Raw genomic sequence first — 20,907 nt, 5'->3', positions numbered from 1 at the left:
AACTCGCTTTCAAATAATTACGACAATAATATTCAAATACTTGGGTACATTATAGGTAAAAACTGTGCGCTACAATAAAAACTAGACGCCAAGGACCAAGATAATAATATTCGCGATAAATTGACATATACATGTCTATTATCCTATACGGATATTTATATCACATCGTCTTCTCTATATATACATACATGTATAATACTCTAAAGTCTCTCTCACGTACGATCGCTCATAATTCCAGAACTACCGAAGCGATTTTTATTTTTTCTTTTTCTGTGGTTAGCTACAACGTCTGGCTAGGTTTTAGACCGTGTTTCGTTACATCGAGGTCAATAGTTTTGAAGATGTAACGATATTTGTAAGCCGAGTCGAAAGGGTATCGCGCTCTTTTGCGAACGCTGTATGAACTCTTACAGATAGAGGTTAGGTGAAGTTAGGTTAGGTTTTACATTGAATCAGATACTATCAATCTTCATTCAAGTATCCTCAATTGTAAGGAAAATTGTTTAATCTGAAGAGAATTTTCATGTTACCACATGCAGGACGTGCTATTATACTAGTACGTATGGTATAAATCATACAAATAAGTATAATATATTTGTATACATACACGTCATACAAATACAACACCTGTAAGATCCGCGAAACGAGTCGTTGACTCATACTGGTGGAGATATGTATATATACATTATAGATATGTATATAATATACACTCTTCGGTGATCCAGCCAGTGACAATGAGCGATAATTTACGGCTCTGATTCACCTATATCAACTTATGTAGTATAGTTTTTCGCCAGACGGCGGATGGATAAAACTGGTACATATATAACGGTTATAGTTATATATCGTACGTAATTATCTTGATTAGTCACAGATATGAGGAGCCTGTAATACGTAATAATAACAATAATCGCGATACGCTACTGACTGGTCGAAATTGGGTGGGGCGTCTTATCGGGCGATAATAATTTTGCCTAGACTATACAAGATATTGTAGAGTGGAAATGAGAGAGAAAAAAAAAAGGGATTACCATTTTTGTTATTATTAGCATTATTACCAGATGTGTCACGCGATGAATCTAGCACATTTGATCGAATTCACTTTCACACGATGACCAATTTTATTCGAAAGATCATTTACCACGAATTCACTGCAGGGATAACTTCTTACGATACGTCATGCCGGCCATCGTCGAATATCCAATTTTACAACATTGCACAGATATCGAAAACGATCTGCAAATAACAATATCGAACTGTCCGGTGATAGAATAGAAAAGAAAATCCATTTCGGTAATTTTGTAGAAAATAATGTTCTGAATAAATCGAGTCATCGCAGAGTGAAACCGAACGAATCGACCAGATGTTTAATAGTCCTAAAATGACTTAAAGCGATTTCATTTTTTTTTTACACTTTCAGTATTTTTTTACTTTATTATCTCAAACAGAGATCTTCTTAGCTTCAACGAATATGTATATATACGATAATCTCGTTTATCTCGAAGAAAAATTAAATAATAAAAATGATCGATTCCTGATCAACCAGCCTGCTCAAAACACGAAAAATTATCGAACGCACGTTTCCATTCGGTTTGTTTCACAAAATTCGGTAGATTTTTATTTTGCTTCTGCCACAGCTATCCCAAATAATTCTCAGCTCCTCGAAAAACGCGATTGAAGGAATTTTTCTTAGGATCCACTCTATTCGCTTGAAAATCTCACTGAACATAATTCAAGAGATTTTCAATTTTCAATCAAATTTTATCACTAATTTATCGCTGGCGAATAAAACGAAAAAGTTCCAGCTGAAAATTGTACCACAACTTGAACTATGTTCAATAAAATTTTCAAGCGAATCGAGTAGAACACAAGGAAAAATTTCTTCAATCGCGATTTCCGTGGAGTCAATAATTATTTGGGACCCAAGACTAGAGAATAAAATTCTTTATAATTTGGTTATGAACGAGATTCTTGCCGGATGTCAAATTCGCCGACCATCGGCCGAAACCGGTCTCGTTTCGCGTGGAATATCCCATATAATATATTATACAAATAAATGATAAGCCATGACCTTCAAGCCCGTTCGATCACTCGGTGGTAACGAACGCATCGTTCACTACGCAAAATCGTGATCCGTGTCTCAAGATGAAAGTGTAATAATTGTACGTTCTCGGTGCGAGCCAAAGAAGAAAAAAAAAAAAATGAAAAAAACATCATCTGCGCACACTAATACATAACATGATATAATATAATGTAACAATGCAATTAATACGTTAAAAATAACAGTCCGCACAATATTTAAATAATTGCAAAATTATAGTCGCAGGTGATATTTATAAGACATCTAACATAATCGCATCACTTCCTGCGGTTTTGTAATGTAAAATGTGGTTAGTTAATTTCTTTCGTACTTTTATACACGTATTATACATATATCGATAATAAATATAATTCATTCATTAATCAGTGAACTTGTCAACGAACCGCGTTGAACCGCAACGTGTAATAACATGCTGATTTAATTACCGCGAGTGCAAGTCGCGTGATTTCTCGTTGATAATTATACATACGATATGTTACGTGCGTGTGCGTATATCGAAGATATTATTGTGCAAGCATGCAACAGCTGGTCGTCGTTAAGCGAAAATCGCATTCACGATGAAGTTTCCGATGATTTTTTTTTTTTTTTTTTCTCTTATTATTATGTCACACGTATAATACTAATGTTATACACGCGCAGATATATGCATATGATACATAAAAGTAATCGATAACACTACGCACACGGAAATGAAACACCAGCGTGGCGTGATCCGATTTTATATACTATACATGTACGTAAAACACATATTTATGTTTTGTAGTATGTATCGTTGTTATCTGTCCGTACAGAAGTAAAATTATAACGAATAACTTATCAATAGGTTTGCTTATGAAGTTTAATAACATGACATAATTGTCTGCGGCTAACGTCATGATCTTAACGTGAGAGAAGCATGTGTGACCTACGGCGATTAATCTAATCGACAAAATTCAACACCAGGCTCATGGTCAACCAATAATGCAGCAGGCTGCATCATCCGATAAAACTTTATACGTTAGACTTATTTTACAGTCAATGATCAATTTCTCCTTTCACATAAAACTTAATTTCACAATAATTTATGAATGTAGATTGGAAAAAATAAAAAAAAAAAATCTTCAAAAACTTGTAACCTTATATTATTACCATATACGAGCTATTCATTCGGGCTGTAAAATTTGTACGCAATATACGTTGTATAATTGTGTTTCGTTAAAATAAAAAAAAAAAAAATAAAAAAATAAACAAAAATCACCGAGTCTTCTTTTTGAAAACTATAATATAATATATGCACGAATCGTCGAATATACATTATACTCGTGAGGAAAACGTACATGTATGACGCAAGTTCTTCGTGTAATTGCTTATTCGCGAATAGCGGTTGTATAGATTCACTCTTATATTTATAATGTCTGTAATTATGTTCGAAAGGCATTGACGGTTATGCGGTACATACGTATAATAATAATAATAATAATAATAATAATAATTCATCCAGAATTATTGATTATAATTTGTAATAATAGTAAATGTCTGTCATTGTTGTATACCGCTCTTCGATTTAAGTTATGTAATATCTAACTTTGTGGAAATTACCAAACATTTTTCGATCTTTAATACCGAAGTTTAAAACGTATATATATGCGTATACTTGTAAATGAATAAGTAGTGCGGATAAACATTATATAATTTCGGTCGGTTTTTTTTTTCCAACCACTTTTTATATTCAGTTCGTGACCGAAACGATCTTTTCAGTATTTTTTGTAATTCTACATTGTATATCATTATTCCTTGTATTCCATACAAAGATATCCGAATCAATAATCGAAACATCGTGTCAGGACTTTGATCTGCGCTGATGTTGATTAGTAAATAATGAAACGAAAAATAACCAGCACATAAATTGGCAAAGGAAAAGTATTAAATATTTTACTTACCTAAAAAGTTCAAGCCAATTTGAATTTACAAGGAAAAACATTAAAATAAAATGCACAAATTTAGAACCCCAAGGATAACAATATCCGTGATGTTCTATTCGTACGGTAGCGAATAGTACGAAAAAAAAACAAATGATCAGTTCCATTGTATAACTTTGCAACCAATTAAAATCCGGCTCGATAGTTATACGGATTTGGAAATGATTGCAGTACCTACCTACAATATGTTTCGTATAATCACACATGATTATCAAATTATACTCACTGGATCAATTGGAAATCTTTTTTTTTGGCGAGCTTCGTCTACTTTTTCCCCTTTTTCTTCTTCTTCTCATTGTCCTCCTCAAGTTTCTCCAATTCCAATTCTATCGCCCTCTGCTTTTTACGACAAGTCGGTGTTTTCGCGTACCATGCTGCAGCGATTTTTGCAATTACATATTTATTAAACAATTAACGTGTGTTTGCACATATTTCATCGCGTTTATTCATATCATACCCAAAAACGCGTCCTCCTCTTCACGATATACCGGATCTTTTGTACTCAGGGCATTTACTAGCTCGGCGTGAGTAAGAGGATGAACTCTGAGCTGAACCATTCTCTTGGTAGTCATCACCTTGTTCACGAATTGAAAAAACGTGCGCACGATCAAACATCGATAACAAAAGAAAACAAAAATGAAAAGAAGATAAAATCCCTGCAACCTTAATTCGTAAAATTTATCGTTTACTGTCGCGGTATAAAAATTCATATAAATCTCACCTCTTTGATCGACTGAAGAACAGTTCCCACTGTGAAACCGTCGCATATTTTCGTCATCGCTGATGTGTCGAACTGTCGGCTGATACCCGCGTACTGTAAAATAACGATTTCTTATTTTGCATGTTTTTTTTTTTTTTCCTCAATAAAACAAAAAACACAAGATCCGACGAAGTAAGAGATAATGAATGTTGTTCATTATTCGATAGGATTAGAATTTTATACATCGTATAATATCTTTGTTCAGCTTCATTACATTCATAAAAATTTAAGCTGGATTTTAAATTATGAAATATATTTTTGCGATCGCTAGAATGACGCGCTTCGTCTTCAGGCCCAATTGAGAGTCCGCACACAGTATATACAGTGCGCGACATAAGAGTCAACTGATAAACCGTGAAAAAAACACTTTAGAAAGCTTAAATTATACTTAACATTTTGTTTTTTAAAACAAACAAGCCGGAAAAATAGATTTTTCGTGATACTTTTCACCACCATGAAAAGGGATAAGACTCTGAAACTGGCAGTACCTGGCAGTCAAATGAAAAAGTTTTGAAAGAAGAATATGGAAAAAAAAAAATTTGTGAAACACAAAAAATTGATGCATTTTTTTGTATATGTATATATACGTAAATATTTTGGAAAATATTTTCTCGGACAGTTTGTGCGGGCTATAATAATAATAATAATAATAATAATAATGATAACAATGATTAGAATATTTAGTCAACGAGAAGTGACGGCGATTATTGATTCGTTTAAACGCATCTTTGATAAGTCGATTGACGCGATTCCCATATTTGTCCGTGTGTCTTTCTTCTCATTCTCTGTTACTCTATTCGCTTTAGGTATTATACGCAAAACTCGGTCGTATAATAATATTCGCGTCGAGTCTAGGCTTAGGTATAAGAATCCGTCGATTTTCGATTCCTGAACTTTGCTGCACGTGTAATCACATAGCAATGTATCACCTTTATTCAAGATCAACGAAATACCGGTTATTCATAAAACACATCGTGATTTAAATATTCATACCGCGAATGCAGATTCGCAAATGCATACTCAGCGTAATAGTTTGTCTATGCAAATATATATCCACGGTTTCGTAAATATAATCGCTACAATAATTGTACCATATAATAACCGAAAAATAATCAGCGCAAATTGCACTTTGTCGATTTTCCCTCAATTCTTTTAATTTCTTTCTGTATTCTTTTTTAATTATTCAAAATAGACGGAAACCGGTTCTTTTTTTTTTTTTTGCTTCTTTTTCTCTGCCTAAATTTTGCACCAATTTGACAAATTGAATATATATCATTTTCAACGCATTGATTTGACGATGATGAAACGATAAATTTACATTGTCCTGATCAATTGGAAAAAAATGTAGCAAACTAAACAAACTTCACGCCGCAATAACCCGGAAATGTGAGATCGATGGTGATAATCAGACGAAATAGTTACCATGCCAAATAGGTACAATGTTTCCTTGCAATTCGTACGATATTTAAACCACGATACCCATTTTGCTAAAACTTTCTTTCAGCCATAAATAATGAGAAATTTTTTTTCTCTTAACGGAGTATGGAATTAACCTTGTAGAGCAGGTCCTTCCAAATTGACGACATTGTTCCGAAATCGGTGCGGGGTATGAAAATGACCTTATCGTAAGTCTGATAAAGAAGCTTCTGATCGCATTCCCAAGGGCTGTTAGACGTCCCTATCATTACGACCCGATCCTCGGCGGTTATTCCCTTGACCAATTTAGGGAGATCCTTTTTGAGCCGTTTCGGATCGGTTCTGTCGGTCTTTGGTACCTTTTTAATAAAAGGCCTCTCAGCACCGTCCATGAAAATAACCGAGGGCTGAAGAAGCTTGGAGACCTGAAACGTGGTACCGCATGAATAAAACGTGAGCGACGAATTGTCTTTTTTCTTCGCCAATTTTTCTGACCTTCGATATCAAATGCAGCAGCATTATCAAGCCCGATTTCCCGGGATACTTTCCTACGATGTTGCCAGGCGTTATGTCGAACAAGGTTGCACCCAATTCTGTGCAAACCGCATTCACGAGCATTTTCTTACCGCTTCCATGCGGCCCAGCGATAAGCACCGACCTTACCAGAGGCGTCAGCTGTCTCACAACCTCGTTGCCAAGAGGGAGGATGCAGTATTCGGTCACCAGCTGCTTCACGTCGCCTGGAAGTACAATGAACCTCGGAAATTGAATATGACGAAAATTTTATTGCTAGATTTTTACCAAGGACCGGCTGACACTGGCGGTCCGAAATCGGATCAACAATTAAGGGTTCGTTAACATAGATTACGATTAAACGTTTCGTCAGTTTCGCTGGAAATCATTGAAAACCATCTTTACAATCAAAAGTGTAAACGTCTATTATAAAAAAATCAATGGACACCGTGTAATCGATAAGGAGTAAAAACGTTCTTCGATTATTTGGTTCATTGTGCGTATCTGTTTCAAGGATTGAGATAAAGTATTCTTACCCAGAGCAGGAAGCGGATCCTTTCCTCGTTCCCTCAGTTCGAAATTCGCGTAAGATTTTTCAGCCTTGAATTGCTCGAGCCGTACCTCGGGATGAAGTTTTATTATACCATTGGTAAGTAGTTCCTCGAACAGAGATTCCGTGCTACGATCTGGGGTGAGATCCTTTTCCTTTTTCCTCTTGTTTTTTTTTCCACTTCGACGTAGCCGCTTCTGCGTTTTCTTGCCTCGTTTACCCTTGTGTCCTCTGTCTCTGTCCACAGCGGCCTGCAAGGCCTCAATGTCGTCTGTTTCGGAAGGATTGGATGTAAAAGACTGTTGCAGAATTTACTCGTACATCGGTATAACAATAAACTCCTTTCATTCGTCTCATCAATACCTTCATCAAAATTTTCGTATTTCGATTTTGGTATACCACATATAGTAGGGTGGTCCTTAAAAAGGTGATTTTTGAATTTCGATCGGCTCGCCCCCCGAATCAGCTTCACATAATTCCACAATAATTTTATAATTTTTTCGGATTTTTATCTCAACTCTAAACTGTACCCCAAAGAAAGTCGATTCCATTCAACTCTTTCGGGGTCAAATCAAATCTACTTAACGGATTTAGATGAAATTTGGTACAGGGGGGTTTTCTTGGCTCACTGATTACCGATCTAAACTCAAAATTTGAAAATTCAGAATGGCGGATCTGATATGGCGGAGCGAAATCCAAAAAGTCATGTTGAAATTGTTTGTTTGTTTGTTTTTTTTTTTCATACGACTCGACCTAAATGGATTGCACAAATCGCATTATTTTCTTGATTCTGCCACCTATTTAGGTGGGGGAATAGAAAAAAAAAATAAGTCAACTCCAATTCCGACATGGAAGAACTGAATACTTGCCAAAAGAAAAAAAAAAAAAAACAAGTAAACATTGAGATCGTGTGGTGCAGCTTAAAATTTACATTTCAAATCCTAGAACCTCAGTGAATTATTTCAGATTTTTATGAATAGCGTTTTCGTGATTGGTTTTACGACTATTTTTTTTTTTTTTTATTCAAATTTCACCGATGGTTAAATAAAATTTGGGAAAAAAATTTGTCCGAGACACTTTTGGATCGGTAAAAATATCATTCTAAAAAATGATTAAAATCGAAGAGGGTGAGATACATAAGCTACTAATTTGACGTGAAATGCAACATGTGTACAACGTAGTACAGTATACGACAAAGATATTGTCCATTTTGTAAAATCGCACGATTAAAACCGTGGACTTGTATGTATACGAATTATAGTTACAGCTGCACTATAAAGTACGGAGAAAAAGTGTTTCATACTTCCTGTACAGAATACAAAATTCGAACGCGTGAGTTTGAATTTTATCTTTTTTTTTCTCATTCTTTCTTTCTTTCGTGCATTCATTCTTCTTCTTCTCTGTCGTATGAACTTTTGTTTGCGAAATGAATCCTTGAGGAATAAAAACGACGTGACGTCACTGCAGTTTCAGTAAGGATAATACAACGTACGACGCATGATCAACATATTCAACTGCGTTACCAACGTAATCGACCCGGCCGAAAAACTAGCAGTCTCTCTGAATTAATGTTCACATATGTACACACGGACAACGTGATCCCCACCCAACAGAATTTACATAATGGCCTTTAAGATAACAACGTTATTTTTTACGGTCACTCGGGAAAAATAATATCGAATAATACCTGTAAAGGTATGAGGATAATAATAAAAATTTATTATTATATACCTACGTACATCTTTTCTTTCGGATCGAAAATTAAACCTGATCTTTCGGAGACGAACCGAAGCAACGACGGTGAGTGGCAAAAACAAAAAACAAAAAGAAAAAACAAAAAACGGACTTTGCATCGGCCGTAAGTGAGCAAAAAAAAAAAAAAGTTGTCCATTAAAACTTTACTCTCGGAATGATCGTTACGAAGCAATAATATGTTACGTAGACAGCTTGCTAAAATTTATTTTTACAGATAAGTGGAAATCTTGAAGGTCGTGGATTAAAAATGTTCATAAGATTAATATTCAGTTATATTAATTTTTAATCCGAGTCTTATGTGTATAATGGGATGCAAATATTGTATCGTTAAGGGTGAAAATATAAAAGGGTAATCTCACCCCTCATCATCTGATCGACACCGATTCTTATCTCGTCTTCAACTTCGCGAGTTTTTTCCGCCTCGATCATATCGACGTAAGTTTCCTGCCCCGGATTATCGGACTCGTCCTTATTTTTCCACGTCTCCTGATAATCGGCGTTCGCCTGCATTATTTCCGGCAAAAAATTTGACGGCATTGGTTTAAAACCCGGATCGGACTCGTCCTCGGATTGTTCAAGGTCTCCCTCTTTTTTGGTTTTAGATTTTTTCGACTTTTTCGACTCCTTCGACGACACAGCTGTCGATTTGCTTATCGTGCTTTCCGTACCCTAAATTACATGTACACCTCGATTTTCAATCTTTTTTTATTAAAAATTTGCAATTTTTTATTTCATCATTTTGTATTCAACAATATGTAGAAAAGTGGGCACCAAAATGCGTAGCATCGTTTAAAAAGTTTGTCGTCTTATTTTGCTGATTTATGTAAATCAAAATTATCTCAACTCGTCGGATAAACTTTGAAAGAAATTCAAGGATCAAGGAAACGAAAAAAAAAAAAGCAGAGCCGTTTACCTGACGGCTAAACATAATTCTCGATCCTCCGCTTTCGGCTGATGGAAGATCTGGTATTTTACCGGTTTGTTGGTAGTAATTTTTTATCCAATTTCTTATTTCCATACGTAAATTTTCCTCGATAATAGCCCCCCTTTCTTTTCGTATCGATTCCTTGACATCGACCAATAATTTCTCGTAAACTTTTTGATATTCCGATTGTTTTTGGTGTCGGTATTGCTTGACGCGTTCTGACTGCCGAAAATTATCGGTTATCACTTGGCTTGGCTGAACCATACCTGCGATTCAAATTTTATAAATTGTTTTCAAAAGGCGAAAACAAAGAATGGAAAAAAATCAAGAAACAAATCGAAAATCGTCGAACCATCTAACCTCAAGTCTTAATTGTTGTTTTTAATTTTAGGTAAAATTGAATTATACCGATTAAAAGCATCTCTTCGATACGTCTCATGCGGATTTTTCGTCTCGTCGTGTAGCCTCTCCATACTTTTTGAATTCTCAAAGCGGCCGAGATACCGATCGAGGCATCATCGCCTTCCGCTTCTTGCCTCGCCATCGATCTTTCTTTCATTTCCCTTATTTCTTTCATAAATTGAAAACGAACGCGTCCTTGCCTCGCTCTTTCGTGTGCCTGAATTACATATTATTTATTTATAACAATTATACGCTGATAAAATCGGAATCGACAACGACGCCGATGCTGTTTTTACGTCAATCAGCTCGATAAATTCGTCTAATTTTTATCACAAGTGAATGTGATTCAGTGTAAAGAAAAAAACAGCGAAAATTTCTTTCTTTTTTTTTTTTTTTTGTTTTATAAATACTCCAATAACAACAATAACGGCTTAATCGAATGATATATGAACGCTTGTATAATTTTCGTATTGTGCAATCACCGATATCGATCATCATTCGTTGATACAGTGTAATAATTGCATCCTATATGGCATATAAATCGCACATATTATCGCGGTTACATAAATCGAGCCCAAAGATTAATTTGCATATGTATAACACGGTGTTAATCCGTCATGCGCATGGACAGATATCGTGTTCAAGCAGTAATCTAATAAGAGTTCATATTGCGCTGGTACAGTCTGGTGAAAAAAGATTCAACCAACCGAAAAGGAGGGTGTTTTGAACATCTTTCGATTCGTAAAAATTAGTTATTATTAAATACAGAGTGAATTGGGGACGACCGAATGGTTTAACGCGCATGCGCTAAAAGATGAACAGGACTGCCAACATTTTTTAGGTTACATATATCGTGGCGCCCTGTCATCTGATGTTATGAATGTTGGCCGCCCTGATAAAACAACCGCATACGTTTTCGAATTTTAGGGCATGCGCATCAAAGCATCAAGTCGTTAGCAGTTCACTCTGTACGTGAATGACGTTAAAAATATTGTTAAGCATTTTCAACTCTGTGTAAACAGTGTTGAACGATAAAATTGTGTACATTGGTAAAATTGCTTCAACTATTTTGTTTATTCTGTTTAAGAAAATTATAAATATACATGTAGCCCTACAAATAATTCGAACGTGTTTGGCACTATGTGAAATGAAAAACATTTTCGAATCTTGATGGATAAATTTCAAGTATATCAAACACTGACGTTTGTGAACACTTAATTATGAAACTACTAAAAAAAAAATCATATTTAACAAAAAATAGCTATTTCGTTTAAACGATTAAAAAATGATAGAATAAAAAGAGTTGAAAATTTGTCTAGAACTTTGATATATACAGAAATGAGAAACGGTAAACAGCTGTGTCAAAAATGTTTGAAAATTGATAGTTAAAAAATGTTCATACTAGGAAATAAAAAATTTGGCTACTTCCTATTCCGCATGTCAGATATGCTGTATAATTGACGTAAATTTCAATTGATCCTAGATGATTTCGAACCTGTATCAACCGTATGGCTTCAACCTCGGTCATTTTCCTTGGTGCGGGTTCTTCGTGCAAATAACCGAGGCCCCTGAGCGTATCCTCGATGAACTTTCGCCTCTCCCTAATCTCGGTCTCCCGTTCCCTGAGAAAGTAGGTGGGAACGTGAATCTCTGCCTCCTGAGGCGTGACCTCGTACTTGAGCAAAACATCGTCGTAGTAATTGTACTCTGACAAATCGACGTCGACGAGCTCGTGTTTCAGCTCCAAAACCCGGCCCACGCAGGAGTCGAGCAATTTTCTAATCAGGATCCTCTTCTGCGGCTGCACGACCTGGTCGTAACATTGGTTAAGTTTGTTGGTCACTACTATGTACCGGACGTAAAGCTCGGCCACGTTTTGTCGGGCCTTTTGCCTGTCCTTTTGGGCCTTTGAATTTTGAACCATATTATCGGTCTGTGAAATCTCCTCGAGACTCGCCTGCGTCTCTTTCCACAACTCGTTGTACGTAACGTTGGACATTATCTTTTTCAAATTTTTTCCGACACAATTTTTTATACTATAATATATCTTTCGCTTCTTTCAAATATTGCACTTTACTTTGTACAAAGATCGTTGCACTGTGCTTTTAGAACGTTTTCGCGTCATCATCGCGGCGAATAGATTATTGTTTTATCGTTGCCAAGTAACCGCGGTTTCCCAACGCAACGCAACGATCTTTATTACTCCGAATCCTATATTTTAGAGCGCGGTTGATTATTCAACAGATTATACCATTAGTATAGGTATTCCCAAATAGAGTGTTACAAGTTCCTACAAAATCGTTCTTACAGTTCCTTTTTACTAATCCCTAATCAGTCAACGACATTTTTTTCAACCTCATGCGCATGCAGCTAAATGAATTCTAATCGATTCCGATTATTTATTAGGTATTCATGTTCACCGTTTATTATTATAACTATACAAGAGAAGAAGAGAACTGATACAAAAAAAAAAAAAACTCTCGCCTTTTTCTTTGTTTATCGTTTAAAAAAACTTTTCGTATTCCGATGAAAATACCTTCGCAAGACGCAATCACGTCGAGCTAAATATTATATTACAGTAACAGTTAAATCGAGTGAAATGCGATACAAATAATATTACATGCGTATGATACTTTTAAACTAACTTATTGTTAACTTCATCCCTATTATTTTCATTGTCGCGGCTTGTACAGCAATATAATTTGATGGGTCAATAAGAATCTTCGACGATTTCCTTTACTGACTCTGATTACCGAAATCACGACATTCACACCTGAAAGATGTATGCAAAGTGTAATGTCGCGGTGAGTACTTAAATTTAATGCGTGAGCCATTTGACGTAGTCAGTCTCGTATTATATTATTCCTAAAGGTAGGTAAATGAATTACTTACATGCGCCATTGACGTATGTTTACTTTCTCGTGTAATGTATCGAGTACCGCGATATCATTATATAGTCGTATAATAACTTGGAAGGACCGCAACTCCAAGTCGCGCGTCATTATCGCAGATTTTCAAGTGTTTTTTTTTTTTCATTTTAATCTGTTAATTTTTCTTACAACACATGCATAATATGCACCATACAACACTTGAACGTGACGTTGATTCGTTCGTTTGTTATTTATCGATTATAATCTGACATTATTGAAATGTTATTTCAACTCGATTAGTTCATGGAATTGATAATCGTTTGAAATTAAACAATTTAGCTCTCGTTTATGTAACAATCCGAATACGTTTTATCCTAAGTTATAGGATCCTGGTGAACGGTAATATAGAAGATTGATCCATAAAGTAAAACGTGTAATATGTGTAGAAATTCGAATAAACTTTCGATGTAACTAACGTTTTTTTTTTTTTTTACTCAAAATCTCAACGTCGAGTAAACCAAATACAATGTTTTTATACAAATTCGTTAAACCCATAACGGAGAAGAAGAGTAAAACCCCTAAATGCGCGAATAAAAGGTGCTGAAAAACTGTTCACGTTGTAGCAAATTTCTATACATCTAACAAATTATAGAATTCAGCTATTTACGCTAAGCTTCCAGATTGCATTATTAAAAATCATTCTTACCGACGCCACAGTCGTTTTTAGTAATCGATTCGCGTGTTGTTGGTCTGTCGAAGGCGCCACTGACTTGACTTGATTCGACATTGTTTAACTGCAGAGAGTGGCAAGGTCAGCCATGTTGAATCACTAATTGACGCGCTAAATTCAAATTTCAACAACACAGCCAGTAAACAATTCAGATTCTCGTTTTTCTTTGCTTAAAAGAAATAAAGCGGCAATTTTTGGAGGAACAGCCACAACTGAATAATAATACTGTAAAAAATAGATTGCCTGTAGATAACCGAGGGTGATTTATCGTCACGTCGATGCAAGTGTATTTTTCAAAAAAGACCACGGTCACAATAAAAGTGATCACTTCTACCACTTGAGAAGCTCGCAAAGCCGTACGTACAGCATACGATACTGTTACGGAGAATCCAATATAGACTTCGGTGCGATGTATACGTAACAGTCAAATCGCTAGCGTTATTTGTTCACCATTGAAAAAAAAACAACAAGTTACAGGCATACCGGGTGAAAACAAACTTCTCGGTGACTTAGAACTGTTTGCATGACAATCACTTACCAAGGCCAGCCCCACACATCGAGTTAATTAGGAAGAACCATTAAATTGAGTATAAATTTGGACAAATCCAAATACATGGTACGAGCCGAGCACGTTTGAACTCTTCGGCATCCCAGAATTCTGTGAGTAGCCTGAAAGTAGCGTCGCTGCAGCAGCGACGTTCACTCTGATCAGATTCTTGGAACTAAATTTCGAGCACAAAAACATGTCGGTAACGTTACCGATGAAAGTCATTTCGTGTGTCAGCGGTATTTACACTGTCAGTAAATAGAGTAAACATAGGAAACTGAAGAAACGATAAAAAAAAAAGCGAAAAAAATATTTGCCGACCGAATACGACCGAAGCTGACGACTGATCCGTTGATCGACGAGCAAGGATCATGAAGTTAGCCCTTTGACGGAATTCTGTAAGAACTGCGAGAGCTTCAGAGCGGTCTGAGTGTTCGTAGAAGGTTTCAAAACGTCACTGGCTCCGATAATTTGAAAAGAAATATAATAAACGTTGTAAATATAAATACGTTACTTGATATTGATGATGAAAGTATCATCACTAATGGCATCGTCACTCGAGCTATTTGTAAATAATGTCCGTACGCTCTCAACGCAAGGTAGGAGCCAATTTGGTTAGAACAAAGAATTGAGATAACCGGGTACATAACCTCAATAGTGCTAATCGCATGATCGTTTTTTGCCTGTGAAACAGCGATAGGTGATCGGAAAATTGAAATCTAAACTTTTGAACACCGGTCGGGTAGAATTTGACCCACCGGTTGAAAAATTTCGAAGTTTCTACCGAGCAAAACTGAAGAAAATAAAAATTACATATTTTGCTCTTTATTCTGTCCTCGCGTTTTAAAAATTCTTTTCTTCATGTTCGCAGGCAACTTCAGAGAGCTCTGTGACATTATCAATAAATCTACGACCACGCTCGCAAGAAACGGGCCACATTTAGATAATGTCTTAGAAACACTTGACCTACAGCAACACTCACTGGGAATCCTAGCCGTCCTCTGCGTAAAACTTTCCCTGCCAAATGCCAACGGAGCAAACAACCCAGATGCCTACAAGCCGCTGTTGAATCAGGTCCAAGACTTCATCGTAGGATGCAACGGGGAGCAAGTCAGATTCGCCCCGGATACATGTGATAATTTTTACATTCTTGGTCACTATTTAGCTGCTTCTACGATACATCATCATCGATGATTAACATATGGCGTATATTTTTTCAGACACAGAATTATGCCACCTTTTAAGCCAACTTTTGATAGACCTGCAAATGCCTCTGCGAGGTGTCGACCTCTTGCGCAGAGCAATACGAAAAATACAACTGTTCGACAGCCAGCTGACATCTATACACGCAGATTTGTGCCAGCTGTGTTTACTCTCAAAGTGTTTCAAGCCTGCGCTAGAGTTTTTGGATACTGATATAACCGGTATAAGTCAAGAGGGTGGACAATTCGACACGAAATACTTTTTGCTATACTATTATTACGGTGGAATGATATACACGGCGTTGAAAAACTACAATCGAGCCTTGTACTTTTTCGAGGTCTGCATAACGACCCCTGCGATGTCGGTGAGCCACATAATGTTGGAGGCGTACAAAAAGTACATGCTGGTGTCGTTGATTCTTCATGGTAAAATAGTGACCATACCAAAGTATGCGAGTCAGATCGTTAACAGGTTTATCAAGCCACTGAGTCAGGGGTATCACGATATCGCGACGGCCTACTTGACCAATAGCTGCGCACAAGTTAACACTGTGATGACCAAGCACCAAGAGCTGTTTGTCAGAGATCACAACTGGGGATTGGTGAAACAAGTCCTACGCTACTTGTACAAAAAGAACATACAGAGACTCACCAAAACTTTCCTCACCCTGAGTCTTACGGACGTTGCTAGCAGGGCACAACTTCCCGGGCCCACTGAGGCTGAGCAATATATTCTAAACATGGTGAGAAGCATGCTCGATTGGCCACTCACGTCATTTTTGCTTTGCGGCTAAGCAACTTTACTAAGCGGCTGCATAATCTCTTTTTCAGATTGAAGACGGCGAGATATTTGCAACGATCAATCAGAAAGATGGAATGGTCGTGTTTCACGACGATCCCGAGAAGTATAACTCACCCGAAATGCTCGCCAGGCTTGAAAAAGAAATGGAAGCTTGCACGGAGCTCGATAAACGGGTTCTAGAGATGGAGGAAGAAGTGCTTTTGGCACCTCAATATGTGCGTAAAGTGTGCTGTCATGTAGATCAAGATGAGCCATTGACAGGTCCCGTACATACCAATGTAACCAATACCCAAGGACAGTCTAAACATAGCACTTACTCCATGTAACATACCATGATCGTGCGTTATCTTTATTAAAAAACAAAAACAAAAAAAAAAAAAAAAAAAAAAAAAACAAAAAATGGAAAAAAAGAAGGGAAAAATCATTTTCAAAAAGCCACATCGAGAAAAGGAAAGAAAATGTTAAAGCTCATTTCAGTTAACCATAATTAAACAAATTTGTAAAGCAAATTTTTTTGTTTACTATTATTCGCACTTTTTACAAACCTCATCGCTGATAATACAACTGCCTAATTGATATATAGTGTACTAAAAATTGTCACAACAATTACCAATTATTTGTCTTTAGAAACTACGGTGTGTTAAATGTCAAAATAAGTCTTGTAATCTACGGATGAATTCTAAGTATGGAATGTTATTTCTAACCTTTGTTTCTATTGCAACTAAAAACTGTTTTTGCAAATAAAACTAGATTCTAAGTTCGAAACTAAAATTGCATTGGCTTTTCTGAAATAAGCTTTATTTAAAGTTGCCAACGAATTCTATTATACGTCAGCTTTCGTTAACAATCGATAACTACCTATTTCACCATTTCTGGTATTTATTCGGAATTTGAATTTTTTTATTAATAAATGCGTACCAAGGCACAATACTAATATATTTAATAGATATTCTGAATATTTATAGCAGGTATTTATCTAGTCAACGTTAATTTGTGAATTCACTGACTCGAAATAATATTTAATAAGCATAGTGCAGTAAATTCGCTATTCTGTATTCACTGTGAAGTCAATGTTATTTTCCAAAAGCGTCAACAGGAAACGGAAGAATTACAAGTTACAAAATACTGATTCAGTCATTGCCCAAGTTAACGAATGTTGATTGTGACTTGTAATATTCGAGATAAAAATGGAAAGTATTAATTTTGACTCACAAATTTTCTTGTAGAATTATGTAATCTAAGCATCCGTTAGTTGCATCTTTTCGATGAGAAAAGTCTCAAAAAAGTTGTTGCTGATTACTTTGCTGCAGGAGTTTAGGTCGTTGCAAGGATATTTGGATCGGTGATTAACAATCACTGCACGAGGAACACGGTCAGAAGGACAAGTCCTTAAGGAAAACTGTAAAATGACATATATTATTGAATGCACATTCGATAATGTATTTATTCAATTGCGCTCTAAGGAAAACTTGTAGGTTTTCTTTTTATTTATATTATAACAATACAAATCATCATTTATCCACCTATAATTTCATGAGGAACTCTACAAGCTCTGTGTACATTCGCTACATTCTTTACACATTAGGCACTTAATTGCACTGTAAACCTCATCGAATATATCTTTTTTTGATCTTGATCCATCGATAAATTTAACTTCGCTCAAACTACTGTCATTTATTATTTCTGACTTATGTTTCAAGTATTCTGGCCATACAATTTTTTCATAATAACCCGGAACGTCTGGTGGAAGGTACGTGCGAAGTTCTCGCCTCTTCCAGCACTCATCCTTGTCAAGGGTAATAAAATACTTTAAATTGGTCAAATCTGATATTGGTTTGTAGCTAAAAATGAGAAATCCTTCAACGATCAATACTCTCCTAGTAGTTCTACAGTTCCCATCGCCATTTCCCGTTTCAAAATCCTGAATTACTTGCAATATGTCATTGTGCATTTTTTCCATATCCAAGCTGCTGATTATGTCCATGTTAATATGATTCAATTCAGGTATAAAAGTGTGCCGTGGGCTATCTGTCGGTAGGAAATAATCATCTTGACTTATAACTACAGAGTTGGTTAACTTGGCATTTATTTCTTTAGACAGAGTCGTTTTCCCGCTGCACGTAACTCCGGATATTCCAACAATCAGCCAGTCGCTCATCGTAGTTATTTTTATTTTTCTATATTTCGCGAAGTAATCTTATCGTCTCACTTGTTGAAACCAGAATACCAATATGAAGCTACCAACAATTTATTCCACCACCACAGTTTGATAATAAAGTAAACAAAGACGCTAAACTTGGTCACTTATTCAACAAACGGTACTCCGATACTAATCCAAGAATACGATGATACTAATTTAAGTTGCATACAGCTATCTCAGGGCAGTTGGTTCATGGGCGCATACGTATGCACGTGTTATGTAACTCAATTACGTAATGTATGTTTGTTTTGTTTGATTTCCTTTTTCTTTGATGTCTTGTGCTGAAAAATTCTACCCCAATCAACAATGCAGGTACAATCCACCGAATAATAATAAATTATTGCTACTTGACGAACGCGTCACTGCATTACTTTGTTCGATTGCAATGTTGAAGGTAGGGTCTGACGTGATATAACGTAAACAATACTAAACCCCCAATAAACAAGAGACCTGATACAGCTGGTACGATGAGAGCTATATTTGATGAATAGAAAAACGATCTCAGCCAACTATCGTCGATGAAGGGCAATCCTATCACCCAGATTGTATAATAAACGAAAAAACAGAAAGCCAAAATAAGGATCACTTTACCATTTACTCTATCGCTACTGAGCATCCTATCGCCTGATCCAACAGACGGCTTATTGCAGTTATGCTACTTGATACTCCTTCTCAAACTGTTTGAAGTCTTCTTCGGTGAACGCAGTTTGCTCAGACTCTGCAGGCTCAGTTTCTTTCAGAACATAACGTCTCTTCAAAGCCCGTTTCAAAAGCTGTAATATATGAATAGCAAGGGTGACATGTAGTATTTGTATTGCAAAACCAAAACAAAATGCTATAAAATGCTTCTTACAATAACACTTGAATTAAATATCAATATTTCTAAGGAAACATCGATGCTGAAAAATTGCAATATTACCTCACGCCAGTTTGTGAAACAAATTTTTAAAATATAAAAAGCTTCAGAAAAATACCTTTTCCGAAGTCTCAGGATCGATGCGATTACCGCTAAGCAGAAGTAGCCTCTCGATATTTTTATCTGTCTCATCAATCTTCGTGCTCAGTCTGAGCTTTGCCTCTTTAATCCCAATCTTTTTAGACCGACTTGGACAAATGTTTTGTTCTACAACATCCTCAAAACAATTGTAGATATACTTGGCGAATCTTTTTTCATTGGTTAATTATCGTTCACTGAGAGACAGCCTACCTTTTTTACCCTTCTTGTTGTTATGTATCCTCTGATTTGCTGGAATCAAGTCCAGAACGCCTTCGCTTTTTTTCGCCCTCTTCTTTCTGCCTGGAACGATGATAACGTCGTATATATTTCATATTTTTCACAAGCGTGAATCCGGCAGTTAAGTCAAGTTAAGTTAGGTTAGGTTGTGTCAGTTGACACGGGTGACACATATTTACCTCGTTTCACGTCGTCGTCGTCACAGCCCAAAATTTCTAGACTCTTACGCACGAGGGATGTTGACATTTCTAGATCAGGAAGACCAGTGGATCCTTAAATTATCGGAATGTAATCGATAAATTGCATGCGGTATCGCATAGCTTGTTAAATATATTAAGAGTAGAGGCGTGACTATAAAGGGAAAATTAAAATGACGTTGCTTCAGCAAAAGTGCCATAAAGCACCAATTACATTGGACCCTGATTACTAAGCGCCAATCAGATTGCGACCCTTATTGCTTCTGAGCGCCGTTCTGACTCGTAATGCTGTCGCCATCTAGCGGACCGAACCTTATTAATCAATTCGATTAGATTAGATTCGAAAATGCCTTGCATGGTGTAAGACACATAGGCTTATAAAGAAAGTCAATGGTAAGACCGGTAAGACACGAAGTAATTACTGCATGGTGTAAGATAAGGTGTGTTCCTGTTACGGATATTAATAAACCTGCACAGCCATCTCTAAGAACGAATCACGTTCTCCGACCATATGAAAGCCCGTTGGATTTACCATTATTCGCATTTAGAAATGTTTAGCGCCGCGTTCCTAGGTCAGTGCTGAGCGCACATTCTAAAGCACAGTTTTTAAAGTGTGAAAATCTCCACATGGGTTGTAGACAGCGCGTATATTTTCAAGACTGCTTTCCTATGGTCAGCGCAGAACGGGACGAAAATATGTCTGGTGGAAAAAAAAAACACCGTAGCTTCTTACAATCGTGGAACG

The 20,907-nt window shown here is 36.4% G+C and overlaps 4 protein-coding genes across 5 annotated transcripts; 1 reads left to right on the top strand and 3 right to left on the bottom strand.

The window, feature by feature from the left end:
* Positions 1-4,238: 4,238 nt before the first annotated feature.
* LOC124177211 (dynein regulatory complex protein 11) lies at positions 4,239-12,379 on the bottom strand. The gene is made up of 10 exons (XM_046559355.1): positions 11,876-12,379; positions 10,387-10,597; positions 9,967-10,244; positions 9,413-9,722; positions 7,285-7,569; positions 6,731-6,975; positions 6,373-6,660; positions 4,781-4,873; positions 4,517-4,634; positions 4,239-4,433 (listed from the first exon to the last, which is right to left on the bottom strand). The coding sequence occupies exons 1-10, from the start codon at positions 12,377-12,379 to the stop codon at positions 4,324-4,326; spliced, it is 2,442 nt and encodes an 813-aa protein (XP_046415311.1). The 3' UTR covers positions 4,239-4,323.
* Positions 12,380-14,858: 2,479 nt separating this feature from the next.
* LOC124177733 (COP9 signalosome complex subunit 3) lies at positions 14,859-18,364 on the top strand. Its single transcript, XM_046560488.1, has 4 exons — positions 14,859-15,126; positions 15,399-15,659; positions 15,748-16,472; positions 16,561-18,364. Exons 1-4 carry the CDS (start codon positions 15,051-15,053, stop codon positions 16,855-16,857), a joined length of 1,359 nt encoding a protein of 452 aa, XP_046416444.1. The 5' UTR covers positions 14,859-15,050; the 3' UTR covers positions 16,858-18,364.
* On the bottom strand, positions 17,946-19,463 carry LOC124177738 (nicotinamide riboside kinase 1). Of its 2 annotated transcripts, XM_046560494.1 has the most exons (2): positions 19,323-19,463; positions 17,946-18,559 (listed from the first exon to the last, which is right to left on the bottom strand). In XM_046560494.1, exons 1-2 carry the CDS (start codon positions 19,345-19,347, stop codon positions 18,075-18,077), a joined length of 510 nt encoding a protein of 169 aa, XP_046416450.1. In that variant the 5' UTR covers positions 19,348-19,463; the 3' UTR covers positions 17,946-18,074. The 2 variants fall into 2 exon arrangements, with proteins under 2 accessions (XP_046416450.1, XP_046416449.1); XM_046560493.1 differs by lacking the exon at positions 19,323-19,463 and having other exon boundaries at positions 17,946-19,101.
* LOC124177739 (active regulator of SIRT1-like) lies at positions 19,363-20,801 on the bottom strand. The gene is made up of 4 exons (XM_046560495.1): positions 20,145-20,801; positions 19,939-20,028; positions 19,706-19,854; positions 19,363-19,504 (listed from the first exon to the last, which is right to left on the bottom strand). Exons 1-4 carry the CDS (start codon positions 20,209-20,211, stop codon positions 19,382-19,384), a joined length of 429 nt encoding a protein of 142 aa, XP_046416451.1. The 5' UTR covers positions 20,212-20,801; the 3' UTR covers positions 19,363-19,381.
* Between the last annotated feature and the right edge of the window lie 106 nt (positions 20,802-20,907).

The sequence above is a fragment of the Neodiprion fabricii genome, chromosome 3 (assembly GCF_021155785.1).
Source record: "Neodiprion fabricii isolate iyNeoFabr1 chromosome 3, iyNeoFabr1.1, whole genome shotgun sequence".
In the NCBI taxonomy this organism is placed as follows: domain Eukaryota; kingdom Metazoa; phylum Arthropoda; class Insecta; order Hymenoptera; family Diprionidae; genus Neodiprion; species Neodiprion fabricii.
This window is presented reverse-complemented; position numbering and strand designations above follow the sequence as displayed.